This window comes from Harmonia axyridis, chromosome 6, assembly GCF_914767665.1.
Source record: "Harmonia axyridis chromosome 6, icHarAxyr1.1, whole genome shotgun sequence".
Lineage (NCBI taxonomy): Eukaryota > Metazoa > Arthropoda > Insecta > Coleoptera > Coccinellidae > Harmonia > Harmonia axyridis.
Window position 1 is genome coordinate 8,432,486 of NC_059506.1, and position 18,954 is coordinate 8,451,439.

Here is an 18,954-nt window from a genome sequence, read left to right on the forward strand (position 1 = left end):
GCTTCCTGAAGCAACCGATGCGCCTCGGCAGCAGATTTCTTCAAATTGAACCAATAAAGTGAAACTTCCCGCAAATGACGTCGACTCGGCTCAAATTTCGACATTTTCACGATTTCAAAAATTTATGATGCGAAAAAATTTCATCTAATGTCTTAGTGTGGAATTGTTGACAGATGAATAAGCTTTGATTATGACATATGTAACCATTAAATACTCGCACAGTATTGGTGGCGCCATCTCTTACAAAAAAACGGGAAAGACTTATTCACACACCTGATAGTTTTTTCCAACATGTCAATCGAATGAATATTTCGATACTGAATATACTAACTGACAAAGAAACTGCAACACCCAGAAGGAGCTGTTTAAATTAAATATTTTTTTTTTGGTGAAACATAGATAGTATGGCAAGAAGTGAATTATTGAAATTTGAAAAAAAAAACGAAGGGTTTACAATTTTTTTTAATAAATTTGTTAATAATATGTTTGTTCACCGCGATCTATACACTCCTCAATACGTCTCGGCATTGATGTGATAACATGGTCTATTCATTCTTGAGGTATACTCTCGGGTATACTATCCCAGGCTACCTCTACTTCATATCTCAGAGCCGCCAAAGTCCATGGGGGCTGGGGTATATTTCCAAGCTTTCTACTCATGGTGTCCCAAACATGCTCTAAGAGCGAAAGATCGGGGGATCCGGGCGGCCATGGCAATAGATTCATATGGGTCGCTTTGAAAAAGTTCAACTCAGGCAACAAGAGATCGGGCATTATCTTGCTTAAATATTGGATTCTCGAGTTAGGGTAAGGGAGAACATATAGCTCCACTATTTCTTGAATGTAACGCAGCGCTGTGATGTTACCTCGAATGAAGACTAAAGGTGACCTACTTGTACGTGCAATAGCACCCCATCCCATAACGCCTACTGTACGGTGTACATGACGCTCAAAATCAAACTGAGGTTCACGTCTTTCTACCCGACGTCGTCTAACTCTTCTTCGGCCTTGGCATGTGCACCAAAAGAGAATCGGGATTCATCAGTAAAGACAACACCATGCCATTTCACATTCCAATGTTGACGTTCTCTGTACCACTGCAATCGTTGCCGGTGATGCTCAACTGTCAGAGGTAACATAAGATGAAGTCGATAATGCTTTATCCGGCGGTAAACTGTTCGGATAGTTACAGGATGTCCTTGTGCTCCTAACCATTCATCAGCCAAAGATTTGAGTTGTCGCCAATCGGTCTCTAATGACCATAAGTCTTAGACGTAGATCTCGAACTTCATTGGTGCCCCTTCGACGTCCGTTGCCTACTCTTCTTCGATTTTGGGCATTATCAAACAACGCTTGACAACATCTCATAACAGTAGTTGGATTTCTGTTCGTACGGTTAGCGATTTCTCAAAATGACAACCCCGCCTCCTTTAGATCAATAATTCGACCTCTTTCAAATTCACTTAGCTGGCGATACATTCCGCGTACACGTGCTCTAGGCATTTTAATGAAAACTAAACATCGACTTTGGATCTCCTTGTTTGTTGGTGGTTTTTGGTAAAATTTGAAAAACTTACAAAAAACTACTACAATATTTAAGTACCAAAAATTGTTCACTTGAAAAAACCTTCACGAGTTTTATCCCCCAATTCAATCATTTACTCCTTGCTATACTATCTATGTTTTACCAAAAAAAATTAAAATTTGAACTTCTCCTTCTGGGTGTTGCAGTTTTTTTGTCAGTTAGTATATCTCACAATCTCCAAACAATTATTATAGGGCAGTTGTACTAATGTCATCTCTGCACCACACCAAAGCAATAAATGAACAAATTAAAGAACCGTAAAACATTGCTTGGTATAATTAAACAAAAAGAACGATACGTTAGACGTGAAGACTGCGAAATTCATAAGCAATTTGATTACAATGTTGCTGTAAATGCAGGTAATAAAGCTATGACAGTTGCTAAGGGACTCAGACAGCTATGGGTATGGCAGAATTTTGATGTTATCTGGAAAGAAAAAAACCTCTAGCAATGAGTGTGACCAATACCTCCTAGAAAACGTAGTATTGGTGTGGCACCATCCTTGCTATTCCTTCGCTTATGACATTAGGCCTCTGCAGCCAATCAATGCAACTCGAATAACCAGTTTGAATTCCATCGAAATTTGAACTATTAACATGAAAATATTTAGATCCTGAAAATCCCATATTTGCGCATGAGCAAGGCGTGCCTGTCATATAATTGAGAGTACCAAAATTTTAACTAATATGACCCCGTATCAATGTCTAAACCAGGAATTTCACGTTCGCAAATTCTTATCTAGTGCCCTATATTCTATAGAATCACTTTCGACGCAATCTGAGCTTAAATAACAAATTTCACCAAAATTGGACAAGCGTAGATCTTTTCGCTTCTTGGGGAGGTAATCTAAAAAAAAACGCAAACGCTTTATTTTCGAGATAGGGTAGCCCTACTTTTTTGTGATCCTCAACCTGTTTATCGAATCTCTATTAATCTTCGCTACAGAGTTGGTAAATAAAAACCATAACTTAAAATCAATTTATTTATCGCAGCTATTTAACTGGATATTCATAATAATTTGGATTCTCCTGAGAATTACTTCACAGAGCTTTTTGATTTTTTTCTCGAAATCGAGAACAGATACGATAAACTACAACAAATCAAAAAGTGTAGTATTGAACCAGAGATTCTTATAAATTTTTTTTACTCTACCAGTGGTTCACAACAAAATAATTCTGGAGGAAAAAAGCAGCCACCCCTCCAGAAAAAATTCAGCCTGTAGATTTGCATTCAAAATTAGGATATCTCATGATGAAAACTTTAAATTGCCAATCAAATTAGATATCTTATGAAGGGAAGGTGCTATGAGAGAAAAACTTGAACTTTAATACCTGTATTTCGAAAACAAAGCGTTTGCGGACTCATGTTATAGGACTTTTTTCTTGAAATGATCCGAAAAATCTGTCAATTTCATTGGTACCTCGAATTTAAGAGCAACCTGTAGCTTCAGTCATTTCAAAACTGATGTCTTCACAAATAAATTGCAATTTGAATGAAACACAATAAATTGTACAATACAGCCCAGACAATTTTTCGATGCGAAATACTCAGTTCAATTTTTTGATAACTACATATTGAAATTTTGTGACGAGAATGATGCAAAAAACCGAAAACAACGAGTGAGTGTATACCGATGACAAATGCAAAAATCACGGATGGTAAATAAGGGGCGATGTCGAGAAAGCGGATAGATAAAGGAAAATAATAAACCTCGGATAAAGACGAGCTCGTAGTGCAATAAAAGTACTCATCTTAAAAGCGATAATAAACTCATACCGTAAAAGGGCCCGAATTTTTATTGACGTGTCGATTTCAAAAGAAGGTAAAATGATTATAACTGGTTCATTTTATGGAGAAATTTCGTTCTTCGTCTTTGCGGGACTTCTGAAATTTCATATTTTGAAAATCTTGGGATGGTAATTACCCCCAGTACCCCTCCCCCATTTCTACGCCTTTGGATATAGAAATACCAGGAATTTCACATTTGTGCTTATTTTGAAATTTCTAATTCGAACATAGGTACTAATCAGAAGACCAGGCACCTGATGTATGAAAGATGGTTACCGGTTTATTTCAAATGTTAGTAGGTTTCGTTTTCGTATACCTTTATGCGAAGAGCTGATCAGAAGACTCTGCTCCACGCTAGTTGAAGGTTGTCAAAGTAGATATAGCGATAAGAACTACAAATGTAATGTTATAATTTTTGTATCAGGGAACATGAAATTTGCATAGTTTGCTTCTTTAGAGTTTCTTCATTTATCGCTAAGGTTTATAAATTTTCAGTGTTATTTATCGTCTTTTCATTCTTCTTTATTTATCGAAAGTGTGAGGGAGGTGGAGATAACAATTCGTGTGTGAAGATTTTGCACATATTTTGTAGAAAACACTCATTCGGAGTGAATTTTTCTTGCTCCAAACCTTTTTTAACTGAGGCATTTCTTAGTAATGAAGATATTCCTTATTTGTAATCTTATTTTCTGTTCCAGTTTACGTATTTGTCGGTGAACATATTGCGTTGATCGACTTCGTTAAATGTCTCCAACGAAGAGGCCTTCTGGATGGTGGGCAATATGTGGTTATTTCAGTCGATGATGAGATTTACGATCCAAATAGACGCATTAACATCGTGAGGAGGGGTGAGTGCAATATATCTAGAAATGTCTCCAAATGTACCGGGTTTTTCACCATAATTTGACCCTCCCTTTAACTTTGTTACTAAAAGAAGTACAAAAAAATGTTTTTTAAAAAAGTTTCACGAAATCGACTAGTGTTTTTTAAAATGATTTCACAAAACGAAATATATACAGAGTGCGCCACATATTGATTGCAACTTAATTTTTTCAAATGGAACACCCTGTATATTTTTTTCTATATTTGACTAGCTCTTTTTCTCCTGATTTCGAATATATAACATATGTTTGGCCTATCTCTCTTATTCTGAGTACCACAGAGTTTCAAATTTTAAGAACCACCTGACATGCTCAGTAATCAGTTTTCAAATGATTATTGAGCATGCCAGGTGATTCTTAAAATGCCTTTTTTTGAGTTATCTTGTTGGCAACGATATGACATATAGTCAAATTGCCAACGAGATAACTCAAAAAAGGGCATTTCAAGAACCACCTGGCATGCTCAATAATCAGTTTTCAAGTGGTAGGCTGCGATAACTCAAAATGCCCTTTTTCGAGTTATCCCGTTGGCAACGATATGACATATAGTCAAAATGCCAACGAGATAACTCAAAGGGCATTTTGAGTTATCGCAGCCTACCACTTGAAAACTGATTACTGAGCATGCCAGGTGGTTCTTAAAATTGGAAACTCTGTGGTACTCAGAATAAGGGAGATAGGCCAAACATTTGTTATATATTCGAAATCAGGGGAAAAAGAGCTAGTGAAATATAGAAAAATATACAGGGTGTTCCATTTTAAAAAATGAAGTTGCAATCAATATGTTGACCACTCTGTATATATTTCGTTTTGTGAAATCATTTATAAAAACACTAGTCGATTTCGTAAAACTTTTGTAGAAAACATTTTTTTGTACCTCTTTTAGTAACAAAGTTAAAGGGGGGGTCAAATTATGGTGAAAAACCCGGTACATATATGTCTCCAAAAAAAAAGGTGATTATACTGCTTCTTTTCAGATCAAGTTTAATTGGAAATGTTATAAACAACAACATTTTCATTTGAAATTGAATGTAAAGTTTGATGGTCTTCAATAATACGCAGTCTTCTGGGTACATCTCGCATCAAACCTTGGACCGTTCGAAGATTAATCGAATTTTACTAAACATCCACCGTCCTAATTGTTTCTTGTTTTCCGTTTCCTAGCCTCTATCATAGCTTTTTGTAGACAAAATAGTCCAAAATCTTCAATTGGTCGAGGCTGCGATGGGGGAGAGATCGTAGTAGACATACTGCACACAATCTGCCGCCGAATTTGGGATACTGGAGTTTTCCGAGCGATTGCTCTCATTCTATTTTTATTCCGCTCCATAAAAAAGGATCAACAAAAAAATGCAATAAATACAGACTAATTTCTCTCATATCTCACGCAAGTAAGATAATGTTGCACATTATCAACACGAGGCTTCAAACTTACTTATCTCGAGAAATCGCCTTCGAGCAAGCTGGTTTCGTGAAGGGCCGAGGTACAAGAGAACAGCTACTCATAATGCGACAAATTGTCGAGAAGGCTCGAGAATTCAACATCATTCTCTATATATGTTTCGTTGACCTTAGAAAAGCTTTTGATACGGTCAAGTGGTGGAAACTGTGGAGAGTCCTGACGGAAATGAGTGTACCACAACACCTCGTACATCTCATTAGACGTCTAGAAGATGGCACAGCCTCAGTGCGGGTTGATGATTTTGACTCCGATTTTTTCAAAACGCAAGCTGGCGTCAGACAGGGCTGTATATTGTCACCGCTATTATTTAACATAAACACAGAGTACATCATGCGGACAGTTCTCGAAAACTGGAACAAGGGAATGTCTGTGGGAGGACGTAAAATATCAAATTTAAGATATGCAGACGATACTACTCTCGTAGCGTCAACCAGAGAAGAAATTGAGACTCTGCTTCGTCGTCTTGAGACCACGGCCATGGACTTTGGACTAGCAATCAACCACGATAAGACGAAAATGATGATCGTGGATCGTGCTGACAGCAACCAACCAGATGTCAAAGATATAGCGGGATACGAGGTGGTTAACAGCTACGTGTATCTGGGATCCGCGGTCACCAACGCTGGAGGTTGCGAGGACGAAATCCGAAGACGTTGCACCATTACTAGATCCTCAGTGGAAAAACTCACCAAAATTTGGAAAAGCCGCAGAATAACCAGAAACACAAAGGTTTGACTAATGAGATGCCTGGTCTTTCCAATCTTTCTATATGGAGCTGATACGTGGACGCTGGTGATGCGAGACCGATACAAAATTGACGCTCCGGAAATGTGGTGCTGGAGACGCATGCTTCAAATCCCGTTGACTGCGCACCGAACCAATGTTTCGATTATAAAAGAACTACAGATCAAAGAGAGGTTATCGTAGTCTGTGCAAATACTTATCCTCAAGTTCTTTGGGCACATAACCCGTAATGAAGAATCTGTGGAAAGACTGGTGGTGCAAGGTAAAGTCGATGGCAAAAGACCATGTGGACGCTCTCCTACACGGTGGACAGATATCATAAAATCTGTCACGCGATTCAGCATCAATGACAACTCCCACGCAGCAAAACACAGAGCAACATGGCAGCGCATCACGAGGGAAGCAGTGGCGCAAAATTTTGACCGGCACATGACCACTCTGCCAAAAGTGCACGACTAGGAAGAAAAGAAGCGATGGGTTGTCGTTTTTCGGCACAAAAAGTATATTGTGAGCATTCAACCAATTTTGAGTATCACGGGCACACGAAGCTAAGCCCGGCTGAAGATTAGATAGATGAAGGGGGTACCTTTGCACCGCGACCTAATAGTATATTGTAAACCCCTTCAGAGCTATTCTCGCCATTATGTGATCTAAAGCTCGCCGTCCAGTTCCAGAGTTTTGATGAACTCTGGTATCTGGGATGGCTTCAAGGAGGCTACATCCTCAGTCCGTGACCAAAGCATATTTATGCGGAGTTTGTTCCTTCTCCCTACAGAATCTCCTCTCGTCGTTTTCTGCTAAATACATTCTAAGTGTTTCCTGAGGCTACAATGCCCTCTGTGGAATTCAGTTGGGAGGTGTAGTATATTCTTGCTGAGATCTAGATACTTCTTAGATATTGCAGTGTCAAAGGTTCGACGAAACTTTTTGGAAAGATCCAGCCCAGAAAGGTTTTGCCAGTGTTTCTTTTTCAGGTGTTTTCTTCTACTGAAACTCTTTCTTGTAGGTACAGAAAGGTTCCAGGCCAATTAAAGGAGTTTGGGCTACTTACAGTGTATATGTCTCTTCACATCCTTTAGGTTTCAGTTCCTGAGTGACCTTGAACCCAGACTAAAAAGACCTTGTTAGTTTTGTCTATTTCATTGAGTTTTCTTTAAGTTGTGAATGTAATTTTGACTGTCCACATCTTCGCTTCCAACTTGTACCATATAAAGCCTGGAAATCCTATCAGTTGATATCGCGCACCAAACTGAAACTTTATCAACTTTATGGCCTTTGCTCGAATTTCATATCTTCTGAACAATTACTTCCATCAAATTTATATGAAAAAAAAAAACAAAAGGTCGCAAAGCGATAGTTACAGGCGGTCTTGAGTTATGGCCGAAAGAAGACACAGTTTAGTTTTTCAGTGCATCAGTTGAAGAATATCTTTTTTCGGCCATAACTCCAGAACGCCTGAAGCTATCGCTTTGTGACCTTTTGGTTTTTTCATACAAATTTGTAGGAATTTCTGTTGCTGTCAGAACTTGAAGACACAATTTGTTTTTTTGCAGTTCATCAGTTGAAGAATATCTTCTCTCGGCCATAACTTCAGAACGCCTGAAACTATCGCTTTGCGACCTTCAGGTTTTTTTCATGTGAATTCGATGGAATTTTTGTTTCTGTTAAGGAAATCCTATCATTACATTTGAAATTCCCGAATAAAATGAACAAAACAATGAACTTCTGTTTTAGCGCCCCCTATCAAAAACAGCAAAAACAAATTCATCATGAATATATTTTGTCCTCAATCAACAAGATATTATCTTTCAGACGAGATCTACTTTGCTCAAAGATGTTGAGCCAAACTGAAGTTAGAGGCATTTCAATCAGTCAGATTTCTCCCTTTCACCTACCCTTATTTGATGTCGTAAAATCAAAAGTGACAGTTCAAAAAGATAGAGAATTTTCCAAGGATTACAGTGATGATATTTTTTCTTCAACTTCATATGAATCATTTTCGAGTAAAATTCATTTTCTACTCGACGGTAGCTATTACGCTCCCTAGCGGTAGAGGTATGAAAGTCAAAACAATTTTCAGTGTGTTTTCTTGTACACTTTAGTGGTAAAAATTTTTACCGCGAGTCTCTACGATGAGTGGATCCTGAGTTTAGCCGCTTACCTCGCTTATTTGCCCACCATGTACATACATAGCGATGTAATAGGTTCCAACTATATACTGACTGAATAACCATACTTCTGGTCTTCGAGGAAACAGTGAAAGAGTGTTTTGGTTTCCTTTCGCGGTATACAGATTAAAATAGCATTTCTACACTACGGGATCTAATTAGCTTTGTTCATTTCATATCGAAATCCTAAAATGTTACTAAAAACCTTTGGAATGATTGGAATAGAATGATTGTACGAAAACATTCTTCGATTGATGTCATCCGTTTCTATTTCCCATCTCAAATCAGTTATAGAAATGCACTTTTTCGCAATCATGAATCAGGGATCTATCCTACATATATATTTTGGAATGCTACGTCATGAATTATGCAGAAGAAAATGTATCTTGGAAGTTCTGTTAGCCTTTGCGATCGTGACGGGATGAAAGGTCAAGGAAAATACATGAAATGATTAAATTCTAGGCAATTTCCTCCCAACATGATTTTGAAAGATTGGAGTTTAGCCTCCATTGAATATTTTTCTCGATAATACTTATCATTCAGTGAGAGAGTGTTTTTATGCAGATTATTTGGATCCATTCCTCAATGAAACCTGGGCAAATGGCAGTGACCTGATGGGATTTAGATCTGTTTTGAAACTCACACCTTCACATCCGAGAAATCCGGATTACAGGTGAGTTTGTGGTTCGTAAAATAGTAATGTTGAGATGAATTAATGAGCTTATAAGGCATTTGATTCAAGTTGACAACAAAAAATCAATAATTTTTAGAATTAATAACCTTTTGATCTGATATATTGATAATAATGGAGGACATTATTTATGCTAAAAAAGAAATTCACAGATTTGAGGGCAAGATTCAGTTCAAGCAGCCTCAGGTTTTATAGCTTAAAAATTACATAAATATTAAAAGTCGTGAGACTATTATTTCACCTAACCCTCAATAATTGAGATAAAGAAAAAGGAATAGAAAAGAATGATCGAACATCGATCACTAACTTGAAATAAATAAGTTCACCAAATCCACAAAATACTCAAAGCTATGTAGAATCTCTATTTGGTACAGTGAAATAGTGAAAATTACCTAGACTGCTATAAAAATTATATGAAATACTCATGATTTATGAAGTCTTCGATTGTTATGGTTTATTTACTAAATTTACTTATTTATTAAAATATATTATTAATATGAAATAATTCTTCATGGAAGAATTATTTCATATTAATAATATATTTTTCAAGTAAATAAACCATTTATTTACTTGAAAAATATATTATTAATATGAAATAATTCTTCCAATAGGAACGAATTCTTTTTTACACCTGCCCATTCACATCTAAGTAATATAGTATAGTAAGTTTAATAAGGATATTTGATAAATATCAAATAATTTGACAACTTTGTAATAATATATCTGTATGATATATTTAGTTTAAATTTGTCTTGGAATATATTCCAATTCTAAAAATGTCAAATTTAATAATCAACCAAACGAAAATTCAAAATGACTAAAAGTGTACAAATTGAGTAAACGGTCAACAAATTGAATAGCTGAATTAACATAAAGACAGACGTACGTTTCGGAATTTTTGTATTAAATAATACAATTTTTCCTCATCAGTGCCCTATAGTTCCACAAAATTATTGAATTTACACTCACCACTTGTATATCCATTTCACAAAAATTGCAATTGAGAAACTACAAACTAACTAAACGTAACGGTTGCTGTAGTAAGGATTCACAGAGCAAGCCATTACAGAAGGTAGTTATAGATTTCTTTCTTGTTATTCTCTTGAAATAACTATACCTACCTACAAATCGACATTTACAATTGAATGAACAATTTTAGAAATTTTAAATTTATCAATTGGTTGATGATGACTCTTCAATCAATAAATGATTACATCAAATTATAAAAGTTTAATGAGTCTTCTTGATGAAGGATATTTAATAAATATCAAATAATTTGACAACTTTGTATCTAATCCTTCACAATAATATATCTGTATGATATATTTAGTTTATTTTTGTCTTGGAATATATTCCAATTCTAAAGATGACAAATTTAATAATCAACCAAACGAAAATTCAAAATGACTAAAACTGTACAAATTGAGTAAACGGTTAACAAATTGAATAGCGAAATTAACATGAAGACAGACGTACGTTTCGGAATTTTTGTATTTAATAATACAATTAGATACTAAAACTAAATACACTGATCAACAATTGCTAGGGATCACTTATGAACTTCTCTTCATTTGTATTTTTTTCAAGTTATCTCGTGAATATCTGTACATTATATGTTCTCTAAGGAAAAAGTAAGATATTTTGAGTTGATTATATCAAAGTCTTCCTCACTTCATAGGCTCTTGTTCACAAAATCGATTATTATCTGTAGGCTGTTACAGGTGGAGTGAAAAGCAATGTGGTATTTGTTATTAAATCTGTTTTTTTTCTCTCGTTCAAACACATAAGGTGACAATAATTGAAGAAATGAGAACAATATCAGCTTATCAGTCAATCCGAGAAGACGTTTGGCTCCTGTGCCACTGGACCAAATCATACGGTGGATACAGGAAGGTTTGTCCCAGCGAGAAGTGTCCCGGCGGTTGAATGTATCGCAAAGTGTCGTGAGTCGGGCTTGGAATAGGTTCATCCAAAACGACTCAGTAGCTATGTTCATGGGGGTGGTCGGCAGCGCAGTACAACAGCTGCCCAAGATCGTCTTTTGATCCTCAATGCTAGGAGAAATCCCACTTACCCGGCGTCGCGGCTCAATAGATCACTGAGAGTTGCAACAGGAGTTCTAATTTCGAACCAGACTGTAAGACGACGACTACATGTTCGTGGTTTGAGAGCAGGTAGGAGGGTACAACATCCCCGTTTGAATAGGGAACACCGGGTTCATCGACGGCAATGGGCTGAGGAGCACCGCAATTGGACACTTGAAGATTGGAGCCGCTGTTTATTTACGGATGAGTCTAGATTTCGTTTGGTCAACTCCGATGGATGTATTCTTGCTTGGAGGGAAAGAGGTCGAAGGTATGCAGAACAGTTTATGGTACCCACAACAGCTTTTGGCGGAGGTTCTATATGTGTATGGGGAGGCATTTGTTTGAACCAACGCACAGAGTTGGTTGTTCTGCAGAACACCACCATGACCAGCCAGAGATATCACGATATGATTGTTGAACCCATAATTATTCCGTTTGCGGCTGCCGTGGGCGAGAATTTCATTTTAATTGACGATAATGCCCGTCCACACCGTAGTCGTCTGGTTAATGAAGCGCTAGAAACTCATGCTATTGATAGGATGGACTGGCCAGCTCGCTCTCCAGACATGAATTGCATCGAACATGTCTGGTCAGAGATGTCTAGACAATTGTCAACCTTAGAACAACCGATCAATAACCTGGAGGACCTTTCTAACTCTTTACGGGATATTTGCCCCAAAATTTTATAAATCGTTTGATCGAAAGTATGTCTCATAGGGTAGAATGCTTGAGACGAGCTCGTGGGGGACCAACTAGGTACTAGCTTAACCGAAACTTCAGCCTTTTTGTGGTTTCATCATAAAATTTTTATGTTATTCAAACACAGAATTTTGAATGTTCCTAATAAAGTCTTTTTTTCTCTCCAACTTTCCATTTTTTTCTTTCTTTTCTCAAGTGAACCATATTATCAACTGAAAATACTCTGATATCTGACTTAATTTATAATCTTGGAGCGAATATTTCAGAAATAAATTTAGAACAAGAAAGTGATCCCTATCAATTGTTGAGCAGTGTATATCATACAGATATATTATTGTGAAGGATTAGACACAAAGTTGTCAAATTATTTGATATTTAGTAATATAGTTTCTGGAAATCTTAACATAGGGGCCACATCTCCGTTTCCTACCCCTTCTCACCGCTGGTCTTCTGCCAGAAGGGATTAAAAATGCCTTTATTGGAATAACATTCGTATAAAACATCACGCAAAAATTAATACCTATTGATACTAATATTTCTATTGTCAGCGTATATCTCAGGGTCCGCTCTAGCATTTCTGTCGCCCCTTGTGGTTAATTTTAGGTCAAAATCAGTTATACCCGTCCTTCGATCTCTTTGAAAGTATCCTTCAGATTCAATTGCAATTTTTGTTTCTACAAGATAGTTGATCGATAAAGTAAGGTATCTGAAAATTGAACCTTGAACAGACATAAAACCAAGTTTATTTGAACTGATAATGCACTGAACCTCAAACTGCCTTTACGACAATGGCTATATTTGGTTATAATTTTTTCGGTTATTTACAGAGATATTCCAAAAAGTGCCAATATGCAAGAAGATATCATCTGTGAATTTCAATGAGAAGATCACTTTCATTTGAATGGATAAATTTTTGATATTAATATATCAAAAAAGAAAACACATCAGCTTCCAATGATGCATTTCTTATTTTTATACTTTTTCTCGGTTCTTGGATGAAAGTGAAATAATATCAAATTGAATGTATCACGTAATATTTTTCTCGGCTTCCATCACTCTCAAGTTAAATGAGTGTTTGATGCTAATGCACTTATATTGATTAGTTGAAGTAGGTGGGTGAAACCCACAAGATATTTAGGTCGGAAATTTTATTTTTCAAAGGACCCCGCACGTTTAGTATGGGAAATGGCTTTCCGTGAATTTGGCTGAATTTTTGATATGTTGTAGTTCTTGATGAACAGATCAGAAAAGTCCTTAGCCACAAAGCTCAAAAATGGACAGTTTTCGAGGTATGGAGCTATGAAAATGGATTTTTTGCAATTTTCGGGTTTTTGCTTATCAATCGGGGAGCTCTCATTTCTGGTAATACTTGGTTGTAAAAAGCAGTTTGAAGGTTCATGCGGAATCACTTGAAAAAATTATTTGAATAGGAATTTGAACAAGTACGCGAAATCTCCTAACTTCAAATCAGTGATTATCTTATTTTTCTCATGTTAATCGTAGTTTGTAAAAATTTTCTATAATTCATGTAGTACTGAAATAATTCTGTCGTCAAGTTGAGCCAAAAATGTGTATCGAGCTTTCTGGGGGTGATAGAACATTAATATAAAAAATAAGCATAGTTTGATAAATAAACTTATGCCCCAAAATGCATATTAAGGGAGATATATCCTTCCAAAGTTGATGAAACTGAAAAAAAATTAATGCATATTAAGGGAGATGTATCCTTCCAAAGTTGATGAAATTAAAAAAAAATTCTCCGCATGACTTCTAAACGGTGATTGCTACCAGATTGAAATTTCGTGCATAAATGTATGTTGTTGAAATATTTAGATGTTTTTATTATACTTCTACATTTCTGATATTGTTATGAGGGGTGTTTTTAGCGGGTGAGTCATGATTTTTTGAAACAACTTCTCTGGTTATCGGTAAATCCCGCTATGAATGAAACTGCATCTGACTACAAAAAGTCAAATATCTCGAAGAGGGTTCAATTTTTTGTATTTGTCTCTTTTTATATAATTTTCTCCATCGAATTTTTTCACCAAAACGAATACAACGAGTCCCAAAAAATCATGACTCACCATCCAAAAACGCCCTTCATAACAATATCAGAAATGCAGAAGTCTCATAAACAATAAAAAGTTGATGGAGTACTGTCTTCAGATAGGGCACTCTCTGCCGGAGTCCCGCATGGATCTCTGCTGTCACCGTTATTGTTTACATTATATTTATCCGAAATGCCGAAAACGGAGAAAACCTCCATGGCACTTTGTGCTGACGATATCGTCATTCTTGTGAGTTTAAGGTGAACCAAAATAGCCACGAAATACATGGAGACATGTCATTACGAGATTTCATGGTTCTCTTGATGGAGAATTGAAGTGAAGCGTGAGAAGAACGAGGCTTTTTTCTTCAGCCGAAAGAGGAAAGATCCCCAGTCGTAATGTACGGTAGGAGGATCGAATGGAAATGGCCAAGTATCTGGGAGTGATACATGACAAGAATCTCACTTGGCAATCAATCAATCTAATCTTTATTTCCATAAGACAATTATTACATTGTATCGGAAACGTCAAAAATTTTAAAATATAGAAATATCAACATAGAAATCAAAAACAATTGTATAAACATATATAAAAACTTATATTAATGTACAGGACAGTTAAAAAAATCTTGCACAGTATAAAAACTATTCTGCATCAAAAATGCTTTAAGACGCGTCCTAAACATCTTAAGTGTTGAACTGGACCTAATATTTTCCGATAAATGATTAAAAATACGTGGTCCTAGATAGTTAGGTGCACTCTGAGCAATCCTGTATTTTGCAACCTGCGTGTGAATCAATCCTTTTCGGCGTGTATTCAGGTTATGAATCTCTTCGTTACGTTTGAAAGAGCTTATGTTGCTATAAATATAACACGAAATTTCAAAAATATATAAACCGGCAAGCGTCAAAATATTGCCGGACCTAAAAGCCAGTGTGCAGGTTTCTCTCCTAGGGATGTTAAAAATGCACCTCAAAATTGCTTTCTGTGCAACAAATACATCCTTTGATTTGGTTGAGATGCCCCACAAGCAGATTCCATATCGAAGACGAGATTCCACTTTTGCATAATAGATACTCACAAGCTGGTCAACATCCACGTCTTCATCAAATTCAACACCAAGAAATTTGACCGTATTCATATTGGACAGGAGTGTATCACCGAGATCAAGTTGTAACTCAACAGACTGTTGTTTATAGTTATGAAAACGAATTACTTGGGTCTTCTTAGCATTAAAATATAGATTGTGGTTGCTGTAAAACCTGCAAGCGGCGTACAACAATTTCTGGACTTCTTCTCTTAAGAACAACGCATTTATCGAAGACTTTAAAAAAGATATATCGTCCGCATAGGCAACAAAATCGTGGAGTATGCTGGCTCCAAATCTATTTATATATAATAAAAAGAGAATCGGCCCCAATATGGCAACAACACATCATAACAACAGAGACTTCAAGTCGTGCAGCAGACAATCCTGAGACAAGTCATAAAAGCACCATGATTTATCAGCAACGTATGGATACACGATGACCTGCAAATACCATTCCTAGAAGACCATTTAATTTAATGAAAGTGTGAAGTCTTTCAAAAAGGTAAAAAATCCCCTTATAAAGAAGGGCTGTGACGATAACACATCATTAGAAAGTGTGTGTTAAGGAGAATTACCACCACGTGGCTTTCCGCGTATAACTCAAACATTAGGTACCTATCTATTTCCCAACCAAATTTCGTACGGTGAACGAAGTGGTACATTCACTATATCTTCTTTCTTTTTTCGAAGCATATAGTTACCAACTTTTTTTCAATTCGCAAATTAAAAATATTTTCATTCACAATGCAGATAATTAATTAAAGAAATGATGTGAAAACTCTATAAAAATCGGTGTAATAAGTATTCAACTATGTACTTATTATTGGACTATTGCCATCCCCTAGAGCCGAACTCATCATTTTAACAGAGGTGAATAACACTGAGATGAAGCAGTAAACGGCAAAAGATATTGAAGTTCAAAGTTTGTTTATATGGAAAATTGAGGTGGATCCTCAACACCACCTGATATAATTATTCAGCAGTAATAATTACTATTGCACGTGCACAAGTTATTTTTTTCACCTCAATATTCAATAGTATTCACATAATTATCAACTATAATTATTACCTACAAAAATATAGTTATTCATGAAACACTTGCATAATTTTTCATTGACGTTTCAGCGAATTATGTGAGAGGATAAAGGCGATATCTATAAAATCTCCTTTCTGTGTTCCATATCATCCAAAAATTTTTGACAGTATATCGGTAAGTATCTAATGACTCATGGAACTTTGTGTTTACTACTATTCTCCACTGAAAATAACATTCGCTTTCAATTTCGTTTCATGACTCCCTATCAACTAACTTCCTAAATCGTTTGCACAAAAAGTCCTCCATATGGTATACGGATGAGTCAAAATCAGGAAAAGGCACAGGTATTGAGTATATGGGCCTAAAACAAGAATCTCTAGATCCCTGTGAAGTGAGCCCTCCATTTTGCAAACCGAGACACTAGCGCCCAAAAGTGTCTTAAAAGAAATCCCAAACGGGGAATGTATTTACCTTACTATGGATAGCCAGGCTAAGCTAAGTCCCTGGAATCATGTAGCTAGGGGTCTCTATTGACATGGGAGTGCCTTGATAAAATAAAGCAACTGGCAGGAAGCGAAAAAGTGACTCTAATACGATTACCATAGTAGTATTGAAGGAAATGAAAAAGCCAATGAACTTGCGGAAAGGACATCAACGTTGACACCTCTTGGTCCTGAGCCCTTCTGTGGGCTTTGAAAATACAAATAACAGTGGTCCAACAATGGGAGTTAGACAATAGGAAAACCTTCGTGGAATACTCCCGGGTCTTGCTTAGGGAAAAAAATTGTGGTGTTTTCACTGACCTATTTCAGAAAGCTCCTGAAGTTACCACCATGGTAGGAATGCTGATAAGATATTATCGTTGCAAATACCTGTTTTACCGAATAGGTAAGTCAGCAGGTGAGATAGCTCTGTGGAAAGGAGTTAGAAACAGCTAAAATCATAGTGTGCAAATGCCCAGGTCTGAGTTGCCTATAAACCACTCACATGGGAAATTCAGTTCTAGATACTCATGAAATAATAGCCAAGGCTCCTAAGGATGTCGTCAGTTTCGGTAACAGAATCGGCGGCCTCCCTGAGATTGTATTAATAGCTAGGGTTAAGAACAAAAAATCAACTTGGTCTCAGTTCCCGGCTGGCTAGGCTAACAAAGCCGTAACGACCCCGTTTCAGTGAACTAAAAATAAAAACTAATACTTTCAGGTACCAATTCAAGCAGCTTATCTGTACGACGCTGTAATGATTTATGCCAGAGCACTGACCGAAGTCTTGGAAAGCGATGAAGATCCGAAAAATGGTACAGCTCTTTTGAAACGGATCGTTAATAGATATTATCATTCCATTCAAGGATACGATGTGAGTACATTAGCAAATGTTGACTTCATGCTTTAATACTTTCGCCAATTCGGTCACGTCTCTCAGTTCCTCATGTTTAGAATTCAGGATTTTTACCTTATACCTCTTGTCTTAGCCAATTTCTTCTGCAGCTGATTTCGAGGAAAGAACAACTTTTCTTAATTGCTACGGATTTTCTATTAGGCTCTACACGAAGGGACTCTTTTGTCAGACTTTTTGACCAGGACTCGAATATTTTTTGTTGTTTCGCTATTATTATGTTCTAGCATCCATTCTGTCTGTTCAATGATATCTTCTACAGGTCATCTCTAATCTGTTGATTGCTCATGTACCATATAGTGCGTATGACATATCTAGTATATTGTTATCGTGCTCGTCCATTTTCTTTACTGCATCGTGTTTTTCTTTATATTTGTTACCTGCAAACATTTGTCATCTTCCTATGATATGTTGGATTTCTTCATTCTTGGACTTCCATATCGGAGTCTATCGTCAATAATTGCGATTCTGTATGGTATGTTTGCAGTAGATCACTAAATCTTGGATGGCTAGAGGAAAAAAGTTTCTGGATACATTTCAACAGATGTGTGCCAATTAAATAGATCAACGCTGCAATGTCGACTTGATCCTGGTTCAGAGACTCCCCTCATCTCTCTTTTGCAATATTTTGGGATTGCCTGGTTTGTGCCTAAAACAAGGCCTTTTTACCGTTGTGAAGGTGTTGAGTCGTCTACTTCAGACAATATGTGGAGACCCCTGACGAACTTGCTTCGTCTGAAGTATGTTCGTAAGGTTTCTATTTTTATGAACAAGTTCCATGATGTGTATCAGACGCTTACCTCCTTCATTCCTCGGTAGTGTTGTCCTGTCGCTTTTTGACTTTTGTGTTTTGAGGATTGGATTTATTTCATAGAAGTGCATAATATAGAGATATATGATTGCTTCAATATAATTTTAAGATATTTCCGTTGGTGTTTTCAAATATTATTTCGTCAAATGATATACTTAATTATTTTTTTTTAGGTATTCATTGACGGTAATGGGGATGCTGAGGGAAACTTCACTGTAGTAGCTCTATTAGATGATACGGATGTCAATGGATCTATCCTCTCGATGAGTATGCAACCTGTAGGTTATTTTCAGTACAATCCCAATAGTAGTAGCACTCCTTACGCCATACCAGTAAGTTCGTTTAACGCATTGGTGTTGTGGCAAATGTTGAGGCTTTCGAGTTAGTTTAAGTATGATGTTTATTCTTTTTTGGATGAGATATCCTTTCAATTTATATGAACATGAATGTTTGTTTATTAGATAATATT

At 36.5% G+C, this 18,954-nt stretch overlaps 1 protein-coding gene across 4 annotated transcripts in view; it reads left to right on the forward strand.

The window, feature by feature from the left end:
- The window catches only part of LOC123682997 (guanylate cyclase 32E-like), a 182,272-nt gene that overhangs the window by 124,955 nt on the left and 38,363 nt on the right, over positions 1 to 18,954 (forward strand). For 3 of the 4 annotated variants that reach the window (XM_045621889.1, XM_045621886.1, XM_045621890.1), the window contains 5 exons: positions 4,072 to 4,221; positions 9,193 to 9,301; positions 16,369 to 16,453; positions 17,483 to 17,635; positions 18,659 to 18,817. In XM_045621889.1, coding sequence (XP_045477845.1) covers positions 4,072 to 4,221; positions 9,193 to 9,301; positions 16,369 to 16,453; positions 17,483 to 17,635; positions 18,659 to 18,817 — 656 coding nt within the window. The remainder of the gene's footprint in view (positions 1 to 4,071; positions 4,222 to 9,192; positions 9,302 to 16,368; positions 16,454 to 17,482; positions 17,636 to 18,658; positions 18,818 to 18,954) is intronic. The other variant, XM_045621888.1, reaches the window with a different exon arrangement.